Genomic DNA, 26,353 nt, shown 5'->3' on the forward strand with positions numbered 1-26,353 from the left:
TACTGGAGTTGACTTCACTTCCAAGATGGCGCCCTTGTCCGGCAGAGAACCACCAGGCAGGACTCTTGTCTCTTGGTGTGGCTAAGAAGGATGTTTGGGGACAGTGGGGAGACAAGTCGGGCCCAGATCGCAGTCTGATTAAAAGTGTGTAGAACAAGTAGTGCTGGTAAAAATGCTGGGCCCAGAAGGCCGGGCCTGGACCACAGCCCACCCAGCAGAGGCAGAACCAAATCCTCTCCTTGGCGTGAGTAAAGCAAGACGGGATTTGGTTCTAGAGGATGTGGGCGGTGCCCAGATGCAGGATGTGGGCCCTGCATCTGGGCACCGCCTGCCCCTCAGGACCATTGGTTCTCTCTCAGTTCTTTCTTCCATGCATGGCACCACCCAGGGTCCCGCATGCACGCTGGGGACATGAGCAGACATCCCCGTGCCATAGGGACCGCATCAGGAAGGATGTCTCTGAGTGACCCTGAGCCCCTGCTTCAGGCCAGACCTCAGCCAACTCCAGACCAACGCCTGCACATCCCCAGGAGGATTTTCTTCCAAATCCACACCCTTGTGCTGCTGGGGCCCCTCCTTGGTCTGACCCATGGCCTGTCCAGGCCTTGAATCATGGCAGACCCAAGGAGGCAGGCTTGGGAATGGGAAGAGGAGCAAGCTGTCTAAGTTCAAGATGGCCACGGCGTCCTGCGTCATAGGTACACACACGTGCACACTCCCACTCCCAGGTCACGAGCAGCCGACAGACCAAGGAGCTGGCCCACATGCAAACAGTCTGGGTTGCCCGCTGCTCCCTCCGTGGCCTCCTCCCGCTCTGGTCAGTTCTGCGCTCATCTGGGCCTGACTCCATCAGTGGTCATCTTTCCCATTGAGCTGTCCTGAGCACTCGCTCTGTGCCCAGGGACTCGTTCAGCATTCGGAGCCCAGGTGGGAGAAGCAGACCACGAATCAGGGAAGCACAGGGCAGGGCAATGGAGTCTCTAGCAGAGGAACAATTCTCTAACTCTGTCCCCAAGCTTTGGTATCCTTTGCCTGCAGCCTGTGGCAGCTGTGACATGAGATGAGCCAAGTGCGGAAAGTGTGATGTATAGCACCAGATGCTGGATAGGTGGAGGGAAGTTTCTCAAAGTAGGTGATGTTTGGATAGGGTTCTAAGGGATCAATAGGAGTTCACTAGGAAGCATATCACGAATAAAGGAAGCAGCGTGTACAAAGCAAGGCTGGGATGTAAGACCATGATCATGCCCTGGGTGGTGGAGCACAGCCGACAGAGTGCTCTGGGCTGGGGCTCTGTGGGACATGTTTCCTTTCCTCTGCTTTGTGCAGGAAGCCATGCCACCCAAGCCCAGGTGACCAGAGAGATTTATATCCCTGGGCACCATGATTAGTTCAGAGATAGACATGTGCCCAAGACAGCCGCTTTGGCTAGAATCACGGGGAAAGAAGTTCTCATTACCCACAGGGGCTGCTAAACTGGTCAGAGGCCAATGTGGAGCTGGGGGTGGGGGTGGGGGGTCTGGAGGGAGAGTCCAGGAAGGAAATGCAGCGGATCAGAGCTGAGACACAAGAACCCGTTTCTTGATGTGAGCCTCTGAGTCTGGATCCAGCCTTGCCTAAGGCTGGTACCCCCGGCTTTTCCAGTTACCCGAGCGGAGGCATGTTTGTGTTTGTTTAAACCACTCTGAGCTGAGGTTTTCTGTCTTAGGCAACTGCCGGGGCCCGTCAAGACAGGCTTGGATCGACACACCCGACCCCTGACCTGGCGCTCCTCGAGGCAGACCTGAGCCCTAGTTCAGCGTGGGGCCCCAGGAAGCAGGGATGGGGGCCTGGGGATAAAGCAAGCCGAGGCCTAATTGGACAGCACCATGTCAAGTCCACTGAACACCTACCACGTGCAGCACGGCCGATGGCCGGCAGGCTGGGTAAATTACTCCAATTGAAAGATGAGGAAACTGAGGCTGAACGAAGCCATGTGACTTGCCCAAAAGCTAGACCGGAAGCAGGCCTCCTTGCCTCTGTGAAGGCCGTCGGCATCTCTAATGGTCCCCTTCGACACAGGCTCCTGCTCTCCTCTGCCCTGGAGAGGCTCAGCGTGTGTGGACATCCCCTCGCAGGTCGCCAAAATGATCACGGGGCTGTGCAGGCTGAGGGGGCACTGACCACGCTTGTGGCCAGAGCCTGGACTATGAAATCTGACAGGTAAGGGTCTGAATGGTGGCTTTGCCCAAACTGTGACCTCCTGTGTTATCTGCCCCTGAGCCTCAGTGTCCCCAGCCTGCAGGGGAGATGGGAGGAGCCAGGCACACAGTGTGGCTGGTGCAGGGCACTTAGTGGGTGCTCGGCCAGTGCTTCCCACGCTTTGTGTTTAAAAGATGGAAAGAGAAGCAGCTGGTGGGGTAGAGAGGACCCAGCCCACACCTCCCGCTCCACTCCAGGCCCCTTCCTCACATGCTGGCACAAGATTTTTGGCAGGAGAAAAAAGGCAAGGGCCAAGGCCATGAGAACCCTGCACGGCCACGCGCAGCTCGGCAGCCCCCGCTGGGCCTGAGTGAGCACGCCCGGACCCTGGGAGACGGTGCCACCCCCGGGAGCTGAGTGCCGGGCTAGGCGTGCATTCTAGAGGGCCGGAGGGATGAGTAAGGCTTTGACGGCTGGGGAGGGGAAGGAGGGCGTCTGACCCGCAGCTCGGCACAGCCTGAGCCGGGCCCCGGGGCAGGAATGGACGTGTTCCTTAATGCAGTGGGAGAATGGGAAGGAAGAATGGGGATTGGGGCCCCTGCACCCCACCCACGCTGTCTGTTTGGGGAAGTCGAACAACGCACAACTGAGGGTGCTGACTCACTCAAGACTTGGTATGAGGCCTGGGGTGGGCTTTGCGACTCGGGTGGGACCCAGGGAGGGATCCACCCTTAGCAACCAGAAGATGGCTTTGTTCGGAGACCTCCTGTGTGGCTCAGTGAAAGCAAGCCCTTTGTGTCCCATTTCACAGACCGAAAAACTGAGGCCCAAAGCAACGGCTTTTGTGAGGGTCCCTGCTGAAGATGAGAGGCGAGGTCCAGTCCCTTGGACTTCCATCCTTACCTCTGGGCTGCTCCTGGGGTGATGTATGGCCTTAGGGGCAGGTGGAAAGGCTGCAATCAAGTGTCCAGAACCAGCCTCTGCCCTCTGTGACCTGTGCTCCCCCTCTGAACCTGGACACATGCCAGGCTTGTTGCTCCCAGCTCTGTCCCTGGACACCTGCACCTCCATGTTCTTCTCCTCAGCATCCCCTTCCCCAGTTAACCCCTGATCTCCCCCAAGTAGGATCAGCTCAGAGGTTTCTCACCGAAAAGCCTCCCAGCCCCAGGTCAAGGTCAGGCCCCTTGTGAGATTCTCCTGTGGAAGGCGGCTCCTTTCCATCACCCTGAGCATGTGCATCTCAGCTGACGACCAGGCACCTTCAGCAACGAGCTCACAGCACCCAATCTCCCATTGCTTGCGCAGTGTCCAGCGTGGTACCCAGGGTGTGCAGGGAGCATGCTTGGTATGTGTCAGCTGAATGAATGAACGAACGAATGAATGAATGGATAAAGCAGGGCATGTAACCACTGAGGAGCACAAAGATGGTTGCCGCCCATGGGGGGCAACCATCAGCTCTGCTCGGCCCGCTCCTAGCTACGTGGCTGGGAGCAAGCCATGTGCCTTCTTCTCTGAGTCCGTCTCTGCATCTGCGAAGATTCACTGTAATGGTGACCTTGCAGATCAGTTGGGACACACACAGATGACTCCCAAAGATATATGTCCACACCCTGCGAATGATCTTATTAGGAAAAAGGAACCTGGAAGATGTATTTCAGGCAAGGGTTTTGAACTGAGGAGGTTATGGATTATCACCGTGGGCCCCAAAGGCAAGGGAGATGTGCCACGTAGACCTGGAGTCAGAAATCAGGGATGCCCACTGGAGCCAAGGGATGCGGGCTGCGCCCAGAGGCAGCAAGCTGCAGCTCCCTCCAGCGGCCTGGGGGTGGCCGGGGCAGTGTGGGCAAGCGCAACCCTGCCAACAGCTTGATTTCAGCCAAATGACGCTAACTTTGAACTTCTGATCTCCAGAACTGGGAGAGAATAAATTTCCACGGTTCTAGGACACCGAGGTCACGTGACTTGTTGCAGTAGTCCTGGGGCAACTACTGCAGCAGGCGAAGCACCCCACACCCGTGGAGCAGGCCCTCAGGAGGACGGGCATTACGTCATCCTTACTACCACCTTTCTTCTGTGACTATAGGCTCTTGGGCTGCAAGTCTGCATGTTATTTCTTGGGATAATCCCAGTGCAAGTGGGCACTTCCTCTGCGGCAGGTTGGAAGTGAAGGGGAAAACCCCTCTTCATTCTAGGGTGCTCCTGGCCACAGCAGGTGGAGGGGTGTCTGAGCCCTGCGTTCCAATCTCCATGCTCACAGGGCCCGGGAGCGTGACTTTCCACCGGCTGCTGGGATTACTCGGTCCCTGACTCCCCATAGCTGGAATCTACCCCAGCATTCAGCCCTAACACGCCAAGTCCCCCTGCCCTGGGGACTGCTGGCTTGCGTGCACCAGCTCTGTCTGGGGGCCAAGATGCCTACCACCCACCAGGATCACAGAGCATGGGTGGGTCAGCCGTGCTCAGAAGTGGGTGAGCTGCTGTGGCTGAGCTGCTGGGGGCTGGCACCCATATTCTCAGCAACGCCGGGCAGTGTCCTATTTCAGGCTCCTTGGCAGGGCCCAGGGGATGTCTGGAAAAGAAGCCCCATTCTCCAAAGCCCCAGCCTTGCTGCTCTGGGCTCTCTTTCTCCCTACGCTGGGACTTCATGCCAGGGTGGGTGGGTGGACGGGCCTGTGTGTCCTCACCAGGGCATCGATGCAGAGCGAGTGTGGCCCGAGGCCCCACCGACAAACAGAAACAGCTCCATAAAGCGCTGCTGCCCGGAATCCAAGCGCCTCTCCGGGGTTTTGCTTTGTTGGTTTCTTGTTTTGTCTCGTATGTGAAACGAAGTTTTCACCCCATTTTCCAGACATCCACGTAGAAACCACCAGAAATCAAGTCCTTCCCAAAACGGACCAAGAGGGTTTGCGTTTTCGGAGGCGTAGAGCGAGTTCTTTGTCGACTGGAGCCCAGTTCATTTTCTGTGTCACTCTGCACTTGCCTGTGCACCTGGACAGAAGGCTGTCCTGTCCCCTGGAGGAGGGTCTGCAAACAGGAGCGTGGCCTTCATCCCCTGTTCCTGGGGCTGGGTCGCATTCCCATCTTTAATCGATGGTCTCTAATCGTGGGTCTCTTATGGCCCTGGGTGGGCAGCTGGAGATCCAGGACCACTTGGTCAGGACCCTCAGTGAGGACAGTGGCTGCAAACCCATGACAACTGCCACACCAGAGGTATGCCAGGTGGACCCCACCTTTCCCAAGGTCCACCCAGAGCCCTCACAGGCAGAGTGCGTGAGTCCCTGTGAGACCAGAATTGCACCGAGCCTGCCAGGGTGCTGGCCCATGCAGGGACCTCTGTGGGTACAGAGAGTAAATAGTGACCACAGGCCAGAGACAGTACACGGGGCACTGTGGGGGGAGCGGGGAGGGAAAGAATCCATTCACCCTGCTGGGGCAATCTGAGAAGAATTCCTGCAAGAGGGGGCACCTGAGACCACCCAGACTCTGACAGGGGAATGGAAAGGAGGCTGTAGTGGTACAGTCCTGGTGCTCAGAACCTGGAGAATGGGTGAGAGAAGGACAAGTCTGTCAGGGATTTGCTATAGCATCTGGAGGTTCAAGGTCTGAACTGCTGGCTGGGTAGGAGGAGAATGGGAGGGGAAAACCATAGGGAAATATCCAGAATCTGAATCATGTGGCCAGAGGAATGTCTCCTCCAAACTTGCCATCCAGCATGGGAAGAGACCAGGCACGAACAGAGAGAGGTTATTTGCAACACATAAGACTAGAATGGAACACGTATCCTTAATATATAAAATGCATGTTCAAATAAATAGGAAAAAAGATAACTCCATTGAAAGACGGGAAAATTAGCAAAATAGATATTCACAAGAAGGAAACATTAGAAAATAAACACATTAAATCAACATTTGAAAACGTCAACGAGATCACCTTGGCAACAAGGATGTAAAACAATCCCGGTTCTCAAACCCTCCTAGTGGGAGCGAGTGTTGGCAAAGATCTGGCTACATCTGGGAGAGTTCCAACAGACCCTGTGACTCAGCAATTCCATTCCCTGACAGGGATTTAGTCTAAAGAACCCACCACTCCGGGAGCCCAGAGGATGGCGGGAGAATGCTCCAGAAGTAATGCTCAAAAGAGCAAAGACACAGATGCTCCCAAAGGCCGGTCAACAGGCGGCTTCAGAGCAGTAAGAACAAATGAATGAAGAGCCCACGTGTTCAATGGGTAAATCGCCAGAATATGATGCAGAATGTGCACAGCCAGTTCCCAGAGCATACACCGGCACTGATTTTGTTTATATAATGCACAATAAAACAAAAATAAATGATGCATTGTTAGGGAAGGAAGACAGAAGAGAAAACTGTCATGGAGGTAAGGGCATGGCTAACCCAGAGAATGGTCCAGGGACAGACCCAGGGCAGGGGCTTCCAAGGTGCCTTAGGCTGGGCAGGTCCGAGGAAGGGTGTATGTGTCGTGCTTACTTGTACGTCTTAACTAAGGAAGCCTTTGCTATTCTTTGTAGCATCTTGAATATTTGTTAAGACCAAACTTTGTAAAAAAACGAAAGGCTGAATGGAAGCCGGCATCTCAGCTGGCTGAGCGGACAGGGATTCAGCAGAGTGACCACAGAGTGAGGTGGCCAACTCCTGTGGGCTACTAAAAAGCATTTCAGAAATCCATGGTTGTCCCCAGATCACCCAGAGGGCCCAGGGTGGCTGCAACTTGTGTCTGCTGCTCAGACTGCCCCAGGCCAGGGCTGGCCCTCTTGGGCAGGCCTGCTCTGCGACAGACGCACATCTGTATATACATCCAGGCTGCCTGACCCTCCGCTCACCCGCTCCCGTTCCAGACCCGCACGCTCCACCAGACCCAGCCGAGCCCCCAGCCCTGGCCCGTCACTCCCTCCACAGAGCTGTAATAGAGAAATCAACGATTTCGGCTGACGAAGTGCAGATTTCTTACTAAGTAAACACTGATGTTTGGGTAGGGAAATTAGGTTTTAAAATTGCGCATACAAAGGAGGCCATACAGATGGACTTGGTTAGGGTGAGCCCACAGTCAACGGTGGTTCCTTCAAGGACCCCCCCCTTTAACATGCCCCCCCCCCGCCCCAGCAGGACAGGAGGACCAATTTCAAACATAAAAATCCAAAAGCAAAAGAGGAACTATTGGGGAGGCTTCTTCCCCCAGCAAAAGGGGGACTTGTATGGACAGGGGGTGGGATGGGGTGGGGGATCCTGGAGGTGGTCTTGGACTTGCTCCATGGATCCAAGGACACGGCTGGGCTGGGAATGACATCTCAGGCTAGCTGAGCTGGTTGGGTTAGGCCTTCTCCAGGTGACCCGGGCACTGGTTAACCTCTGGGCATGTGGGATCTTGGATTGTAACAGGAGCCGCCCTTGGCTGAGCATGATTGAGCCGAGAATCTTCCAGAAAGTGAAGGCCTGAAAGTCGTGGGTAGGAACGAGACGAGCAGGGGTCTGGGTAGTGGGAGGGAGCCGTCAGGGGAAGAGGGGCTTTGCTAGCCTTCCCCAGGGGGCCTGGGATTAAGCGGTGAGAGAGGGCTCGTGTGGATGGTGGTCTAGACACAGGCAACCCCTCCACAGTGAGAATTCTTAAACTCTGGCCTCGCCTGCCAAAGCGCCGTGTGGAATTTCCTTTCCTGTGTGCCTGTCAAAAACGAGATGGATAATCCGGAATAGTTTAGATAAACCTCCTCACAGAGCTGGGGGAGCTGCCATGCGCCCATGAGCGTGTGCTTGGAAAAGCTGCCCCTTCTCAGAGGCACCAGCATCTGCCGGTGGAGTGGAGGCCCCTTGCTACAGCAGGGGTGCCCCCTGGGCTGGGCCGGGTGGGGAGAGGCAGGCTTCCCATTGATTAAATACATCCCGTTCCTGGTCTCCCTCAGCCCCTCTGGCCACCCTGCCATGACCCGATTTCTGCTTCCTTTCCAACTAGACCCTCTCGGTGGACAGTCTGTGCCTCCCTGGGCTATGTCCCCACTCCCCGGCATGAGGCTGGCACATCATAGGTACGGGGTGGGGGGGGGGGAGGACCATGCACTTAGGACACAGATAAATCTAGCAACAAGGAACTGGGCTGCATGAATGAATGCACTGTGGGCACTAGCCTAGGCTCCGTCACTCAGGGGAACCCTTGGACCTGTGTAGTCTAAGAGGACTCCCTACCTTGCAGGCTGACCCACCTACATCCCGGGGGTGTGGAAGGCAAATGTCCAAGAGAGCCCCAAGGACAAGAGAGGAGTCAGAGGGTCACTTCCTGACCCTTGCAGGACCCACCGGCCGCCAGCACCTCTCTGCAGCTGCCGGGCACACCCTCCCCCAGTGCAGACCCGTCTCCACAAATCAAGATTTGCTTCACTCCCCGTGGGCCCGGCACTTAGCTGACCACACGGGGCGTTCTCCAAAGCCCAGAGCCAGGCAGCTCCTCTTGGGCGAGGGGCAGGCACTCAGCAAAGATCAAAGACCAGGCCGCCTTATCAGACACGCTCCTCATTAAACTTTTATAGGCCAGATTCCATTATAAATGAGCTGTCTGTCCCTGGCGCTGGGAAACTGACACTCTCAGCCAGGGGCCGCTGTAATGGGGGGCACCCCTAGGGTCACACTGCCTGGGTTCAAATCCCAGATGTGCCACCGACTAGGAATGCGTCGCTGGAAAGGCAGCAAGCCGTCCTCTGCCTCAATGTCCCCACCCATGAATGGGGAATCGCCTCTCAGGACGGGTGACATAACGTGAGAAGAGCTTATATCATGATAGAAGATACTAAGGCTCCTTAGCTGGGCTGACACCAGGGTCCCTGGGCCCAGAGAGGTCAAGGGCCCACCTGATGGGGCCTCTCCAGGTTGTTCATCCTGTGTTGAGGCAGGTTCCATATCCATGTGTCACTCGGCCACCAGGCGGTCACAAGGGAAGGACATGCGGCCCACACACTAGATTAGGCTTTCTGGGCTTCCTCTCTACCTCACTCCAGTCCCCTGAAGAAGTTCTCAAGTGGTCAACCATAGCAAGGTCTTTGTTTTGGGTTCTTTTTAGTTATACATGACAGTAGAATTCATTCTGAGATCATTATACACAGCAGGTTTTTAAAGAGAGATCCGGAAGAGAGGAGGGCCATGTGGGTGGACTCTGTGAAGCCAGGGGACAGGCCCTTGGTGGGTGACCTGGGTCCACCCAGCATCTCAGCCCAGGAGGCAGGCCGACATGCCCCTGAGAAAGCTCCTCCTTCCATGAGGCTCTGGAAAGAACACGCATGTTTGCAGAGGGAGGAGGAGGTTCTTCGAGAAACACAAACAGAGCCAATCCTCTCTAAACCGTCAACTGGTGTCCTGAGCCAAGAATCAAGAAAACATCCAAATTTCTTTTGGCCCAAACCCCCGCCTTCCGTGAATGGCTGAGGACAGAGTCATAAGGTCCCGGGACCGGCCGGTGCTGGTGAATCATAGGCTGAGCGGGCGGCCGTGTTTATGAATCTCACGACGAGCCGGTGCCGACTTTATGGAACACTGACCTTGGAAAAAGCCATCTTCCAATCCCCCAGACTGGAAAGTCGTGAGCTCAGCCCAGCAAGAGCAAAGAGCTACTTTCTAAAGGGCAGGCACACCAACGTAGGGCTAAACGGCCCCATTAACACGCCCTGGCTGGGATGAAGAGGGGACTGGATTCTTAACTGCGCTCTCAAGGGACTCTGGGGAGTGTGCACCACACGTGACTGGGGGTACAGAGGACGGGAGGAGGCGGCCCCCACACCCACCAGCTGGCATTCATTCCCTCTGTCCTTCACGTACCTGGGCCAGTGAGTTGGCTATTCATGACATGTAGCTACAACCCAGAGCCATCTGTCCCTCGCAAGAGCCCCCTCCTCTCTCCTTATTCATGCAGGGTGGCCTTGGGCCTTGAGGGTCAATGCCATGCAAGCCAAGTCCAGCTCAGGTTCAAGTGATCCGCAGGGAGCAATTAGCCGTGGCCAGGCCTCTCATCCATGCTAGCGCTATGAATCCAACGAAGCCAACACACAGCCCTGGGCTTCTTGGCCAGCTGTTGAACAAGCAGGGTGGCCCCTAGGGGTCTCCAACTAGGACCTATGGGTGCTTGTGAATAAGCTAGATTCCCAGGCCTCACTCTAGCCCAAGGATGCAGAGCTTTGTGGGCTGGAGCACGAGAGTGAGCATCCTTAAGTCACACCCAAATTGCTCAGGTCCGCGGGCAGGTTTGGGACTGCTGCGTGTGACAGTGTTCTAAGCCCTTCTGGGCTGAAGGTAGCTGGAGTTGGTCTTTTCTGAAGCCCAAGGCAGGGCAGGGCAGGGCAGGCCTAGGCTCGACCCACCAAGCCACATCAAGAGCTGAAGATCGACCCTGAGCCAGGAACATGGACTTCCATTGCTCCTTCCAGGACACAAGTTCCTTCTGGCCCAGTCAGCCGGGACTCATCACATACCAGGACATGGGTGCAGAGGGGCAGGGTGTGTGTGTCTAGAAGCGAGCCACCATCAGGCCCCTCGTTCAGTGGCCTGAACTTGGAGAGTGGGGTTACCAAGCTGGCCCTGCGCCTTGTCTTCGTGGGGCTACTAGAACTTGCGGGCAGGTCTCCGCGCCATGTTCTCTGTCCTTCTGTCCATCCCTTAACTGTCCTACAGTTTCCCTGAAAATAAATCTGGCTCTCCTTCCTGTTCCTGGGAGCCAAAGGAGGTCATCCAATCTTTCCTCCCTCAGCGGTAACTTCTTGGCCTCATTTCCCACCATCTTACATCCCAGCCATTGGATGGTCTCTTGGTTTTGCCACACACCCCCCACCCCCATAGCCTGCAATGAATCTCCGTCTTTAGAACAGGCAAGCAGGGAGACCAGCAGTACCAATGCGAACCACCAACCTCTATTGAAGGCTTCCGGACTGTTCTCAATGCTTCCCCCAGAGGGTCCTATTTTACTCTCAGAATATTTCAGTCGGTTGGGTTATCTGGATCATCTGTGAGATCTGGCCCCTTCACCGATGAAGAAATTAAACTTGGTTAATTTGTTAATTTCTGTCAATCTGCTCTCCCACAGCTGGTGGATTCAGCTCGGGGTTCAAGTGCAGCCAGCCCAGCAGGCTCTGGGGGCACTGAGTGGAGCACTTCTGTGGGCACAGGGGAGGCACGAGGGGCCAGCCCTAGAGCCTGCACACTCTGGGGTGCTCCATCCCTAGAGACCTCAGGATCCTGAGAGCCCTGGGGAGGGGTCTTGATGCCCGAGCAGCGGGGGGGCAGGAGGGGACAAGGGCAGACTGGTGGGCGCACCCTTGATACTCCCAGCAGCAGGCAGAGGCTCAGACTTATGACAAGAGATAACGCTGGACCTCATTTGCTGTGTAACATTTGTGTAATCAGATACACTTGATGCCAGCAAAGAGGAGCAGGCCACAACATGGGCTTGATGGATCGGGGTGCTCCACCAGGCTCCGACCACATTAATCAAGGCAGTCAGAGCCACTGGGCCATGTTCTAGAGGGCTCTGTGCGGTTCCCGCCTGAGGCACTGAGGGGAGGGCAGGGGAGGAGCTGGGCTCTCCAGAGCTCAGGGCCAGTCCCCAAAGCTTCCACTGTCTCACCCTTTGGCCTAAGTGGGGACTCTACTGTCCCAAGGAGGCCACCCCTAGCAGGACAGGGTCAATGGGGGCTTGAGCAGACAACCCCTTCCTGTCTTGGGGAGGGGAGCTGTACCTGAGAGACTGCTCTCCCCAGCGCTGAGAGAAGCCAGCACGCCCACCTTGCAGGCATCCTGTGGAAGCCACAACCCCTCTCTGAGCTTCAGGACTGTATCTGCAAGACCAAGCTTCTAACCCCATCTCCCGGGGCAACCGGGAAGATTAATATGCATATCAGGCTCACTGCGGTGCCTGCTGCAGATCCGTGCAAAATGATCGACACCCTTTATGCTACTGGATGGAGCCAGACTCCTGACTAGGGTCTGGTGATCCCAAGTGAACCAGGTAATGGTCCCCCAGGATGACCATGTCCTAATCCTCACAGCCTGTATTACCCTCAATACCAGAAGGGACTTTGCAGTGTTAAGGATCTTGAGATGGAAGGATGATCCTGGATAGCTGGGTGGGCCTTAAAAACAATCGCAAATCCTGATAAGAGAGAGGCAGAGAGAAAACTGCTTCAGAAGAAGAAATGAGAAGACAAAGAGAAGAAAAGGTGGTATGATGTGACCTCAGGGTTGCAAGCTAAGGAATGCAGGAGGCGTCCACAACTAGTAAAGCTAAAGAAACAAATTTTATGATGTTTTTAGCTCCATCGGAGTTAGTTTGAATTTCTGGCCTTCCGAATACTGTGATTATACATTTGTATTGGTTTAAGCCACTCAGTTGGTGACAATTTGTTTTAGCAGCCACTAATAACTCATACTACCATTCAATCTAGAGAAACAATTTGTTTTTAGCAGCCACTAATAACTCATACTACCATTCAATCTAGGCTGCCAGTGGCCACCATGAGCTTTCTCCTGCCCCAGGCTCTGTTGGCACTCTGTCTTCCCTGGCCAGGAAGGAAGCAGGTCCAGACATGGCATCTGACTGTCCAACCCAGCACCAGAGAAAGGCAAAGCCCAGAAAGAAGCCCCAGCCCACGACCACCTGCCTGCCTAGTGAGTGTCGGCCCTGAGGGACTTCTCATTCAATGGCAGGGCTCTGTCTACAACCAGAGCATTTCAAGACCCAGGCTTCAGAGCATTTACCTGAGAACACATTAAACAGATTGTGGATCCCACCCCAGAGACCTCTCAGCATTGTCACATTTCCTGCCCAACAATGGGACCATGTGCAAGTGACACTTGGCTTGCTGTGCCCAGGATCGGTGCCCCTGAGCCAGCCAAACATTTCTCAAGAGCAGGGAAATCAGCAGCACAAACTCCATCCCAGGTTGGAACTGAGCTCCTAGGATTTTCAGATGCCACCAAATGTGCAATTTTCAGGTGATTCAACTAGTTCCAAACATTCGCACTTTCCAGAAGCTGCTTGGAACTGGAGCGTCCCTGGAAGGGATCAGAGGATGGTAATGACCCCATCACCTACAGGTGCACTGAAGCAGATCCTAGTCATTCAAAGACCACATACATACATCCAAAAAGCATGGTAAAGTTTCCAATATGTCAAAAGGACACACAGGACCATTGGAAAAGACTCCCAATGGCCAAACGTAGGACAGTCTGAACAATACAATAAATACTGAAGTAGAGTATTATCCACAGAATAATATGAATATCCATGTGTCCAATGAATAATCAAATAAAGAAAACATGGAAGGAAGGACAGTCCTTCCTTACAGTAGAATTCCCATCAATACACACAGATGGAGTGACAGAAACAGAACACCATGTGCCAAACACTAATCATTACAGTTTCTGGCAAGAATCTTTCATGGATATTTAAGTACATGCATAAAAGTGATAAGAAATGGGGTATACACACAGTCCCCAAGTATTGTCCAGCCAGACACTTAACAACTACAAAGGTAACAACTTTAAGGTAGATCATCCCGAAGACACTGCCTTAAGCAAATGACCCACATTTCCAGTGCCTCCTGATACCATGTGCTGTAAAGAACACACAACATCACTTTTATGATATTATTTCTTCCAAATGCATCATCTGAACAAAACTGTGAGCAATATCAGCTTAACCCACACTGAGAGGCATATGCAGTAACTGGTCCACATTCTTCCAAAGTGTCAAAGTCATAAAAGACAAAGAGGGACACCAGATCCACCCAGACGAAAATTGGTGAAGAATGTACAATCACCAAAGGCATCAGGGGACCTAGGGCTGGCTTCCAAACCAGGAAAAAAGACGTTCGTGGGCACCCAGCCACATGTGGATAAAAGGGGTAGGTTCGTTCACAGCCTTGTGTCAGTCTTTGGTTATGTAAGATGTTTACATTTAAAGAGCCGGATGGAGTGCATACAGGAAATCCTTTATGATTTTTTGCAACTGCTTTTGCATGTCTGGACTTATTTCAAAGTAAAATATTAAAAAGTAAAATATATATATATATATATATATATATATTTCAGAAAAGAAAATAAAAAGTCTCAGGTTTGTTCCGTCCTGGGGAAGCAATAGGTTTCCCCAAACAGGTGACGTCGAGGGCTGGCTGTGTACTTCTTGGGCACAACCCTTGGAATGGAGGGAGCATTCAGCAAGTGCCTCTTGACTCCATTCCGACAGGAGATGGGAGAGGTAGGAGGATTTGCCTCCATGAGGTGCCACACGTGGAGAGGGCTGTCCACTCAAGCTCCCCTTATAGGTAGGAGTGGGGACCACAGTGGAGACATTGGCACCTCTCTTCTAGAAGAAGAATCAATGGGGTAGAGAGGTACCGAGCCTCGAGTCATAAAGACCAAGAAAACGGACATGAACCAGGGGCTTAGAGGTCCCAGGTGGGAATGGACAGGAGCAGAGCTGGACTTACTGAGACATGCCCCTTTGACCTGGAGATCTCAAGGCCGGGGAATAGGAAGAGACCTCAGAGCATTGCTTTGAGCTTGCCCTTATGGCTGGGTGCCCACGAAACCTACTGTCCAAAGTGGAAGAGTTGAGATGGTAAAGGGGAGTCCTCTGAAAGTTCTGTTGGGACAGCACATATCCAAGGTCACCTTCCTCATCCAGGTTTTTGAGCCGGGAGGGGACTCACGTCGTGGCTGGGTAGAGCAGGGAGGTCCCCTAAGGAAGTCCAGAGTCTGAGAAAGAATGTCGGGAGGTGAGCCGAGCTTCCTTCTCAGGAGGCACCAGAAGGGTGGCTGGTGCGCACGTACCTCCCGCTCATGGGTGGCCAAGGTGCATGCCCACTGGGGACTGCACAGAGCAGGAACTCCACAAAGGAGCACAGAGGCAAGAGTTGACAGCTGAGACTGCTGGGGAGGGGGCCCCCCTGGAGCAGCGGGGCCGAGGCAGGACTTACCCGTGCACGCTGTGGACAGAGTGAGGTTCGTAATGGTACCTTCCCTCTTGATGTCGCATGTCAATCGGCAAAGGTGCATGGAACGGCGGCAAGAGGTGCTGTGGCACTGCGGAGGGCGAGAGAGAGAGAGAGAGAGAGAGAGACAGGACTTCAAAAACTTTTCCCCTCCCTCGAAAAGCAATGTTCAAAGGGCTTTAAGCTCGATGAATTTCAGAGCAAGAGTAGCCAGGACAAGGGGTTGCGTGGTGCCCGTGCTATCACACACCCACCGAGGGCGATGAATAAATAATCAAAGCCGGCCCGAGAATCCTACATCTTCCACATAAAAGATCCCCAACCGCGCTCTTGACAAAGACAAGCAGCTCAGCGCTCTTTGAACTCGGGGAGATTACAGGCAGGGCCACGAAACCAGGCTCAGCCCGCAAATCAGGGCTGACAGAGTTGACAGGCTCCAACTCCACCAGCCTCTGCCCACCCCGGGCCTCGGCTGCGTGTGGCTCTAGCAGCAGCACCGGGTGACAACATCTGGATGCTGCCACGCACTCACACAGGCTGGAAACGTTTACCTAGGACCATCTGCGGAGGGAGGGCCCGTTCCGAGGGGACAGCCCAGGCTCAGGAAGGCCACATCCCACCCACCTGCTTGCTGCCTGACCCATCTTGTGGGCAGCATAGCGCAGACGTCTGTGTGGATCTGTTCATTTTCCAGCTCTTAATATTAATTATCGACCGGCGCGTCCTGGTGGGGCTTGCAGGATTGAGATCGCCAACACGTGCGTGCGTATCAGTCTGCAGAGCTGAGTCAGCCTGCTGTCTGCCTTTGGCCTGTGCTCAACAAATCATCGTGATAATTGTAGGATGCTCTTTGCTTATTTAAAAAAAAAAAAAAAAATGCCTGGGTATACCCTGGAGGCAAACATAATTATAGGCTTTAGGGAAACAGGGCTCTTTAAAAAGTAGTTAGACTGGGAAAGGAGCTAAGAAGGAGAGATTTCTCAGTTGACTTTCCCTCAGTCTGAAGGCCACAGGCCAGCGGAGCCGTGTTGAGTCTGGATGTCTGAATAATTGAAAGAGATGTGATTGGTCTATTTTTTTTCTTTTTCTTTTTTGCGTATGTGCAGGTCAGCTGACGACTAGGCATCCCATAGTAATGTATAAAAATAAGGCTGCCGTTTCTCTGCAAATAGATTCTAACACTGTACTGTAAACACTATAAATTCTTTCCTTGTATTGTGTCATAGTATGTATTAAAACACACATGATATAGAACTTACCATTGTAACCATGTTCAGTGGCATTAAGAACAGTCATATTGTATAGCCACGGCTACCACCCATTTTTAGAACTTTCTCATCATCGCCAACTGAGACCCTGCACCCATTAGACCCCAACTCCCCCTCCCCCACTCCTGGTAGCTGTCATTCTGCCTTCTGTCCCAGTGGATCTGTCTACACTGGGTGCTTCCTATCGGTGGAATCGACAGTACTTGTTCTTTAGTGCTTGGATAATTTCACTGGGCATAATGTCCTCAAGGTCCAACTAAATGGTAGCAAGTGTCACAGTTTCCTTCCTTTTAAAGGCTACATATTATTCCATTATGTGTCGATGACATTTTGTTTGTCCGTCATCTGTCAACAGACCCTTGGGTTGGACGCTATGGGTTTTTAACGGGAGGAAACTTTTCTACTGAGTCTCATCTTTACTTTTTGATGTATTCAATCTTATCTTCTTAATTCCACCATTCTGGTCCTTTCCACAGGGACTGGGAAAAAAGCAAATCTTCTCCCTGTGCTTAAATCAACTTGCCAACACTGGACTCAAGAAGGTAGTGGTCAGCAGATGTAATGGCAGGCACCCGGCCCTCTGGCCTGGCTTTGCTTTGAGAACCGCTGACTTCTGGGTGCCTCCTCTCCCTCTGACCCCAGTCTCTGAACAGGTGAGCCTGAGAGTGTGACTGTGACTCAGCCACTGTGACAGGACAACCAAGTGCTGTGGAGGCCGTGGACCCTGGGAGTCAGAGATGGCCTCCAGGTGCATGGATCGGACAAGCCTCAGCACCTGTCCGAGTCTCCATCTGCTCATCTGAACATGGGGAGCGGCGGCTACCTGAAAGGCTGTGCAGGTGTAGAAAGCTAATGTGAAGGGGCTTAGCCTGGAGCCTTTGCAGTAAGAGGCACTCAACAAGTGTCCCTACTGACAATGACAATTCGCCCTAGTGTTCGGAGCACTCAGGGTTCACAAACTATGAATTTACTCACTGAGAGGCAAGGGACAAGATGCTCACCCTCCAGGCCCTTGGGAGGCTGGAGAGTCCAGGGTGGGCCAGTCTCCACACCAGGGCCACTTGGACTTTCCTACATCTCCAAGCAGCCAGCAGTAAGCAGTGCCCACTTTTTAAATGTACAGGAAAGTGCCTTTTTAAAAAATGATGCTAGGATGGAATCCAGGGCTTTGAGCATGCTAGGCAGATGCACTGAGCTACATCCCCAGTCTTAAAAGAGCCTTTAAGAAACAAAACAACACAACACATCCAAGGAGACCAGAATACAGTATTACTAACAAAATAAAAATCGCTTTCACGAACAGTATTTCTGAAGCAGCCGGAGTAGGTGCTACAGTGCCCTTTCACAGATGCAAATAAAGGTCAAGGGCGAGTCAAGGTCTTGCCCAAGGTCACAGAGCTGAAAAATGACAGCCAGGAAGTGGATCCATTTGCTCCTAGGCTTTTCCCTCTGCCTAGCCACAGGGACACTCTGGGACAACTGCAGGGTGGGTGTTGGCTGATCCCCAGGGTCCTCCCTTCCTGCCTTGCTTACGGACTATGGTTAACAGATAGTGCTTTGCACCATCTCCTCATGGCAACCCCAGAACGCTGCATGAAGCCCAGAACTCCCAGAGGTCATCCCCTCCCCAGCACCCCAGGGTGCCCCATCCTTCCCTGTCTTGCTTCTGCAGAAGCTTAATCCACCAGAACCCAGACCATCCCCAGACCTGCTGGGAGCTGAGATGATGCTCTGCTCCGGATTCAGGGTCAATGCGACTTCGGCCAGGTCCAAAGAGCAGCCAAGAGCCCCAATAGCGTGAGCTCTAGGACTTAACCAGACCCACATATGGAGGGAGGGTGAGGCTGCTCTGCTGCCTGCCCCGCAGGACCATCCTGTGTGTGTGTGTGTGTGTGTGTGTGTGAGAGAGAGAGAGAGAGAGAGAGAGAGAGAGTGTATGCATACAGTTTGTGTATATGTATGTGTGGGTGGTTTGTGTATTGTGTGCAAGTGTATATGTGGGTATGTGTGTTGTTCCATACATGTGTGTGTGTATGTGTTGTATATGGATATGTGGTAGGTGTGTGTGCATGTATAGTATGTACGCATGTGCTTGTAGGTGTGTGTATTGTATGTGTGTGTACGTTGCGGTGTGTATTGTGTGTGCATGTGTAGTGTGTTCGTGTATTGTGGTGTGTGTATGTGCATATGTTGCGGTGTGTGTTGTGTGTGCATGGGTCACGCTGTGTGTGGTGTGTGCATGTGTATGTTATAGTTTGGATCTGGAATGTCCCCAGGCTCGTGTGTTGAAGTCTTGGTCGCCAGTGCAGCAATGATCCGAGGTGGGACTTTTGGGAAGTGGAAGGTCAGGAGGGCTCTGACCTCATCAATAGACTAATCAATCCATCGATGGGTTCATAATTGAACGACCTACTGGGAGGTAGGTCCGCAGCCCCTTCCTCTCTGTCTCTCTACTTCCCAGCTGCTGTGGGGTGAGCAGCTTTGCTCACCATGCCCTTCCCCCATGATGTTCTGCCTCGTGTCAGGTCAAGAAACAACGGAGACAAGTGACCAAGGAATGAAACCTCTGAAACCCTGGGCTTAAAACAAAACTTTTCTCCTTTAAGTAAATTTTCTCAGGTATTTTGTCACAGTCACAGAAAGCTGACTAACACAGTATATGTGTGTGTTGTTGTTTTGAGTGTGTGTGTGAGAGAGAGAGGGGTGGCTAAACCTTCTGGGAAGAGGTATGAGGGACAGCCACCTGGGGGGTCTTGCTATAGCTGGCCTGCTCTCTGCTCCCTGGCAGGTCCCTGGGTGAAGGCTGTGGATTATAGGGAAAGAGGCTTTCTACTTCTCAGGTAGGGCTCAGGGTGGCTCCTCCCACCAGCCTGGCCCTCTCCAGGCAAGAGCCCCCTCAGCAGGTGCCGGCCATGCTCCACAACCACCCCTCCCTCACGCTACGCCTCAAGAGGAGCCTGCAGACATGTCCGTGGCTCCTCCTGTCCCGGGTCTCATGGGTCAGGCTGGCCAGCAGCAGAATGACAAAGTCAATGACGTTAGCTGCCTCATGGGGCCTTGCTTATGACACCTCCCTTAATGTCCCCGTCCCCACTGTTCAGGAAGAAATACTGAGGCTCGGCATGATGAGCCTCGACTCCAGGCGAGCGGTGACCGGGCAGTATGGAGCCGGCTTCACTGTGTCTCTGTCTAAGTCCCACAAGGTCCCTCTGCGCCCAGCCCCGAGTCTAGCACGCGGCAAGCCCTGGGCAGGTGGGGGTCTCTGCTCACTCCAGTGCAGCCCAGCGTTTGCCCCGGATGAACGGACGGATGGTAGTGAACAGGCAGGGGAGGCAGCGAGGCGTCGACCCGGGGACCCCTTGATCAGACCCCTCTGGCCGACCAGAGAGGAGACCTGGCCCACTTGCGTCACCAGTGAAGTCAACCGGAGCTGCCACCAGGATCACCACGCACTCCTGCACGAGGCCCGCAGTCACCGTTACCTTAGATCAGCACCTGCTGCGTGGCAGGCACTGTTGGGGCCCTGAGGACAGTGTGGTGACAAGGTGGCCGGAACCCCAGCCCAGCGACAGAAGACAGGAGGGACACCCTAGTAAATTCATCTGCACCGTAACCAAGGAGGGGACAAGGACAAGGACGCGGTGAGGGGGTGGGCAACGTGAGGGAGGCAGTGGGGCCTCTCTGGAGGAGAGGGGACTGTGGCAGAGGCAACCGCGACCGCACAGGCCTGGTGGGAGCGAAGAGCCAGCAATGTCAGCATGAAGGCTGATTTGCTTAAAGCAGAGGGATGGGTGGAGGGAGAAGAGGCAGAAGTGAAGGCCGTGGAGGCCGTGGAGGCCAGGCTGTGGGGAGACCTGGGGAATCTTTTTTTTCTGAGCACTTTGGGAAAGCCCTGGGAGGCTCTGAGAAGGGGCTCGTCTGCTTTGAGAAACTTTTCCAAACGACACACAAGGAGAGTCCAGGGCTGTGGGACAGGGGAGGACATTAGCCAGGAATCCCGTCTGACCCTGTCACTAGGCGACCATGGGGCTCTGGGGAAATCATGGCTCCTCTTTGGGTCCCACATCACCCCTCTGTACAATAGGGTGAGCAGCACGATCCTGCTGTCTGAGAGCGGTCACCTTCTTCCTGTAGAAAGGACCACGCTTGTTCTAGCTGGTGACACCCCGGGGCTGCTGGAGTATGATATGACAGTGCCCAGTCACTGAGTGGAGCGTGGACAGGGCTGGGGCTTCCTATGTATGATTCACTAACCCAGTGGCCCTTCCAAATGCCACCAGCCCCAGATCCAGTCACCTGAGCCTGGCTGTAACGGGGGACAGCACCCAACACACACACACACACACACACACACACACACACACACACACAGTCTCTGGAGACCCCAACTTGGACACAGGGCAAACTGAGGGATGCACATGGATATCGGCTCATCTGAGGTCTCAGGACATTTCGGCCTAGCATGAATCATGAATCATCCCCTCATGCCCTGATGGAAGCTTCCAGAAATGAACTCTTGGTCCTGCCCCCCCCCCCACGTCAGGCTGAAGATGAGGAAATTCTATTATCACATCCTGAGAGTAGTGGCTCCCTGCAGAGGCTCAGAAACCCCCGAGGAACATGGAGCTGAACCTAAAGAACTAGAGCCGCCTTCAGGTGACACATGCTCCAGCTCCTTCCACACGCTGTTTTTATTGTGGGCTCTTTTTTTTTTTTGTTAAAGAGGAAAATAAATCCAAGCTAAATCATGTCCTTCTGGCAGAGGCGGGGAAAACAACACACACACACACACACACACACACACCACACGTACCCCATATGCCATTTCAAAGAAATACCTCTCTTTAAGATAAGCTGGACAGGGTAGGGAGACTGTCCTAGGCTACCCAGACCCCAGGGACTAAGTCTCCAGTTACTACAGTCTCTCTGATCAGGACTGCAGGATGGGGGCTGGGCACAGTGGCACATGCCTATAATCTCAGTGAACCTGAGGCCCCAGGATTGCAAGTTCAAGGCTCGCCTGGGCAACTTTGGCGAGAGACTCTGTCTCAAAATAAAAAATAAAAAGGACTGGAGATGGGGCTCAGTGGTTAAAGCACCCTGGGTTCGATCCCTGGTACCAAAAATAAAATAAAATAAAATAAAAATCGCTGAGGACGTAGATTCCGGCCACCTGGAAGCAGAGAGAGACTAAGCTCAGCTCACCAAATGTACGCCCCAAAGCCACGCCCCCAATGCCCACCTCCTCCAGCCACACAGCCCCTACCGGGTTAATCCCATCAGAGATTAACTCACTGATCGGGTTAAGGCTCTCACCACCCAATCATTTCTCCTCTGAACCTTCTTACATAGTCTCACATGTGAGCTTTTGGGGGACACCTAATATCTAAACCATAATATGAAGGTTCCAGGTGAATTTGTTCCTGTGTGAGACAAAAAAAGACCCATAAAGAGAAGCTCTCTCTGCACCCAGCAGACAGGCCCTATGCCAGGACCTTGCTCCCCATGCCCTTCCTACCTGGCCAAACACCCCGGGGCCAGACACACCTGCACAGCCTCTAGGCCAGGAGACCCCCTTCTATGGAGGACACTCACTACCATTCACCCACCAAGCGCTCCTGGGACACCGGCTCTGCTAGGGACGGTCTGATGTGCCAGGGTGAACAGTGGAAAAGAAGGCATTCCAATTGAGAATGGCTCCGGGGGACCAGGAAGGATTTTTGAACCCCCATCTCTCTCCCGCTATAGGTGACTGCTTCGGACTCCCTAGTTCACGATCATTTATCATGTCCCTTTAGCTTAGAATTCTCTGCATCTTAATTAAAATCCAGTGCAGTTGCTTCAGTATTTTTCTTCAAAGCAAACAGACCTTGGCAAAGTTATGGAGACGAATTGACGCTCATGTGAAGATGGTTCACTGGGTCATTTTCCTCCTAAGAGAAGGATGCAGGTAGCAGGAGTCACCTTTCTCTTTGGTAAAAGAAGGTGGAGAAAAGAAACAAAACTAAACTAAAAACCAGCAGAGGGGGTGGACTGGAAGTCACCCATGGCAAACCTCTCAGCCAGATTAAAATAGGTTTGCTTCTGAGTGGCACGTCGGTCAACTGGTGTCCTATGGGATATCACCTGTTTCCGTTGGCCAAAGAGCTTGGGATGGAAACAGAAGGAAGTGAGCCATGAATCTGGACAGGCCTGGGTTTAAACCCTGGATTTATCTGCTAGCAAATAAATGACAAACCTCCACAGCTTTATTTTCTTCATGTCAAAGAGGAACCACATCAGCCAGACTACTATAAGGAATATTTGTGGTGTCTGCAGAATGCAAACCTAATAAATGGTGGAAAGCTCAGAGTAGACATGGAACAGGGTTACAGCACATGGTGAGGATGGGAGCTTTCCCTCTGACCCCAGGTGGAAGGGACACTGAGATGCATGGGACAGGAGTTCACAAGTGGCGCCCACCATGAGATGTGCGCCTCACGAAAACTCACTGCCCTCCACCACTGCACTACAGAGTCAGGACCGCGGAAATGTGGGAGTGTTGAGTGGGAGACCTTGCAGGAAGGGTCTTCTACAGATGAATTCCGGCTGACTGCTCCCCATTCCCATATGATCAATCAACCAGGAGACTCAGACCTGCTACTCCAAACATGCTTCTCTGCTCTCTGTACCCATGGCTGCTAGGTAACATGAACAGATGAGGGAATTTGCAAGGTAAGGTGGCCTCTGAGTTCGGGTGGACGGTGCTGTGAACTTTGTTTAAAAAAGCAGAGGCTCCCTTCCCTCTCCCAAACCTGTCTTTATTTGCCTCATATAATGGCATGGCTGCCGGGGTAATTGACCTTTTGGAGAAGTCAGCTGCAGGAGAAGCCCCAGGCAAAAGAATGTGCCACCAGGTTCCAGACCAAGGCCACCCTGGCTAGTGCATGCTGGAGAGCAGAGGTTCAGAGGAGAGGATCCCACTTCAAGATCCAATTTTCTTAAACCAAACCCAGTGCTGCCTTTCAGGAAGGGAGATGGATGGCCTGGGGTAAGCTGGGAGGTAGGATTGGAGCTTTGGGCTGCTCCGGGGCTCCACCGTGAAGCCTCTGCAGGGACTCTGCAGGATCAGGGGGCTGTACACATACACCTGTCATCTCCAGGCCTGGACCACACTCAAGTTGATCAAACAAGGACCAAGGCAGTTCTGAGGAGGACCTGCTGGCTGCACAGTCAACGAGGACTTTCTGATCCCCAAAGGGAGAGAGACGGCTACGCTCCCCATTCCACCCTTCGTGTCTACCTTGGCAAAGGAGCCCAGTTAGCGCTCAGTGGAATGGGGATGTGAAGACCCTTTGTGATGTAACATACATTAATCTGGTGGGAAAGGATGGTGACTGGCACTGTCATTATACCCCGATGAACTCAGAAGATCAGCTGGCCCTTTAGTTGATGCTGCTAGAAGCTTCTTCCTTGCACAGCGAAGGTCCACTTTGGCCATTTATTCTGGCCTTGTTGAAAATCCCACGATGCAGGTCCCTGTTTGCTCCTCGATTCCTGTGGAGATGCCAGGCCCATTCCTTGGGGAACTTGGAGTTAAAGGTTTCCCAGAAGATACCAGGAATGATGCCATCAGCCCCAAACAAGGGCCTGGAGGCTCCTCTGCTCCCTCCCTTCGCTGCATGGGTCTCATGGAGGGACACAGTGTCATTCAGACACATTGCTCCCTCTAGCATGACCTTGCCCTCCATCGGCTGCAGATGCCACCTGGCCCAGCTCTGCAGCCTTCTCTGGAGACCACAGTACAGCTGTCCACCTGCCAGGAAGGATTCTCAGTCCCTGGCTGACAGTGGTCCAGCAGACAGAAGTGACACCCTCCGCCTGCTGGCCCCCCCCCGCCCCGCCCCACACAGCGTAAGATAGAGAATGCAACGGAGTCCACCAAGAACAAGAGGCACCCTTCCTGCCCTCAGGGAACAAGCACACAGAAACACCTTCACGTGGGGCGGCTGCCAAAGCTGGGGAGTCAGACCCCAAGTACTGGAATCACTGAGAAAGAACCCAGTGAGTGCATCGGTGCTTCCCCGTGAAGCGAGGATAGACCGTGTGTGCCGGGGCTCCCGGAGGCTGGGCAGGTTCAAGGCCGACCCTTCCAGCATATGGACTCAGATGACCAGGTACTCTCAAGTGTGGACAAAGTCACCAGCCCAAGCATCGGGGCTAGGAGGCACGGAAAGAGCTGGGACTGGAGGAGAGCCATTCGTCAGAGCCTCAGGTCCTTATGCTACTCCCAACCACCAGCCACAGGTCAGACGATTTCCAGAGGCCCCTCCTGATGCCCAGCTACCACCGACAGGAAGCGTTCAGTAAGAATAATAATATCCTGAATGGCCACTCCAGAGCAGGCAATTGAAAACTGTTTCTGTCTCACTTGGAGGAAACAAAAAGAAAGAGGGGGAAATTAAATCAGATGGGAAGTTGCAACACCACAAGCTGGCTGGTGTCCGGCAGGCTGTGGCCCTGGCCACGCGTGCAGTCAGAGCTGTCCCCACACCCAGCCAGCAGGACTGTGCCCCCAGCGAAGGTGTTAGTGGATAAACAGCTGCTGAAAGGGTGCCCTGGGCTGTAGCCCGCCAAGCCTCTCCGTAGTGGGCAGTGCGTGGGACTGGGTTCTAGAAGAGACCAGGGTGGGGAGGGACAGCTGAGTGCACTCCAGCAAGTGCCACCGGGAAAGGCCAGCCTGAGAGCCATGTGGTTCTTGCCACGGGGAGCCTGGGTGGTGGTGGAATCTGTCCCTTTAGATGGTGGTCCTAAGACAACAGGGGGACAGCACACAGGAGGCAGATTGGGACCTGGCCCAAGTAGCCAGCCATGATGGACAGTGTTGAAGCTAGAGCAGGTGCCTCATGGAATATCCCTGTGCCTCGGAATGAGAGTGGTGGCAGGGCCACATCAGAGGGGGACTGGGAAGCATGGAGCGTGCGGGAGGGCTCCTAAGAGTGCCGGGGTGACCATCTCTGTGGCCTGCACTGATGGCTCCTGCTTCCTTAGCAAGTGGCAGGGGACAAGGGTGAGCTCCAAAGGGACCCAGGGAGATCCCAGCCATTGCTGGAATGGGCAGACTGCTCTCCTGTCCTGGTTAACAAGTGGGGCCCAGGTTAGAGAATCTGAAGGCTAGAAGAATCGTTAGGGACGGTCAAGCCAGATGGAGGTTACAAACTGCCCTGGTCACAGACACTCTCACAAAGCACCGTGAAGGACTCCAAAATCAACAACGGATTCGAAACTCAGAGAAGATCATGGTTTCAAAGGATTTCAAAAATATAATGTAGAAAGCATGAACCCAGCCCAGAGGGCCCAAGATTGTCTGGAGGGGTCTGGAGCGACCTGAGAGCTGGTGACCAGGTCCCTGTGTTCCTTCTACCTGTTGCAGAGGCCAGAGCTGGGCCATGTGGCCCGGCGTGGACATGGGCATTCCCCTGTCTCGCCACCCCTTGCTAGACCCACTTGTCCAGCAGCACCAGTGACCCCATCAGCTGAGAGAGACCTGGTCAGTCTATAGCTTCACACTGTCTGGTCACTGCCTAAGAATCCCCCTTGTCCTGAAGCACGTTGGTCTTTTCAGAGGACACCTCTGCCTGGTGCCCACTGATCCTGAAGGCGTCCTCTGCCACGATACTTACTGTACTGGGTCCGTCCCTTTCCTGCAGAGCTCTGACTGAGGTGCCCTGGTCATGCTTATGTCCCACCTCCTGCCCTTTGAGAGCCTTTGACTCCGCTTTTCACTCTGCTGTGGCTCTCTAGGGGACAAGGAGGCCACCAGCAGTCACTGGAGGCGGTTTTTCAGGCTGGGCGGAAGGTACCCCTTAGGGCAGGGTGCATCCTGAGGCAGAGCCTGCCAAAGCCAATCAATAGCCTTTAAAACAGGGGCTTGGCGGGGTGGGGGGGGGGC

General features: G+C 53.7%; 1 protein-coding gene across 1 annotated transcript in view; it reads right to left on the bottom strand.

The window, feature by feature from the left end:
* The window catches only part of Gli2 (GLI family zinc finger 2), a 168,910-nt gene that overhangs the window by 34,351 nt on the left and 108,206 nt on the right, over positions 1–26,353 (bottom strand). Inside the window, exon 2 of the mRNA XM_077110264.1 lies at positions 15,140–15,245. Coding sequence (XP_076966379.1) covers positions 15,140–15,245 — 106 coding nt within the window. The remainder of the gene's footprint in view (positions 1–15,139; positions 15,246–26,353) is intronic.

The sequence above is a fragment of the Callospermophilus lateralis genome, chromosome 9, assembly GCF_048772815.1.
Source record: "Callospermophilus lateralis isolate mCalLat2 chromosome 9, mCalLat2.hap1, whole genome shotgun sequence".
Lineage (NCBI taxonomy): Eukaryota > Metazoa > Chordata > Mammalia > Rodentia > Sciuridae > Callospermophilus > Callospermophilus lateralis.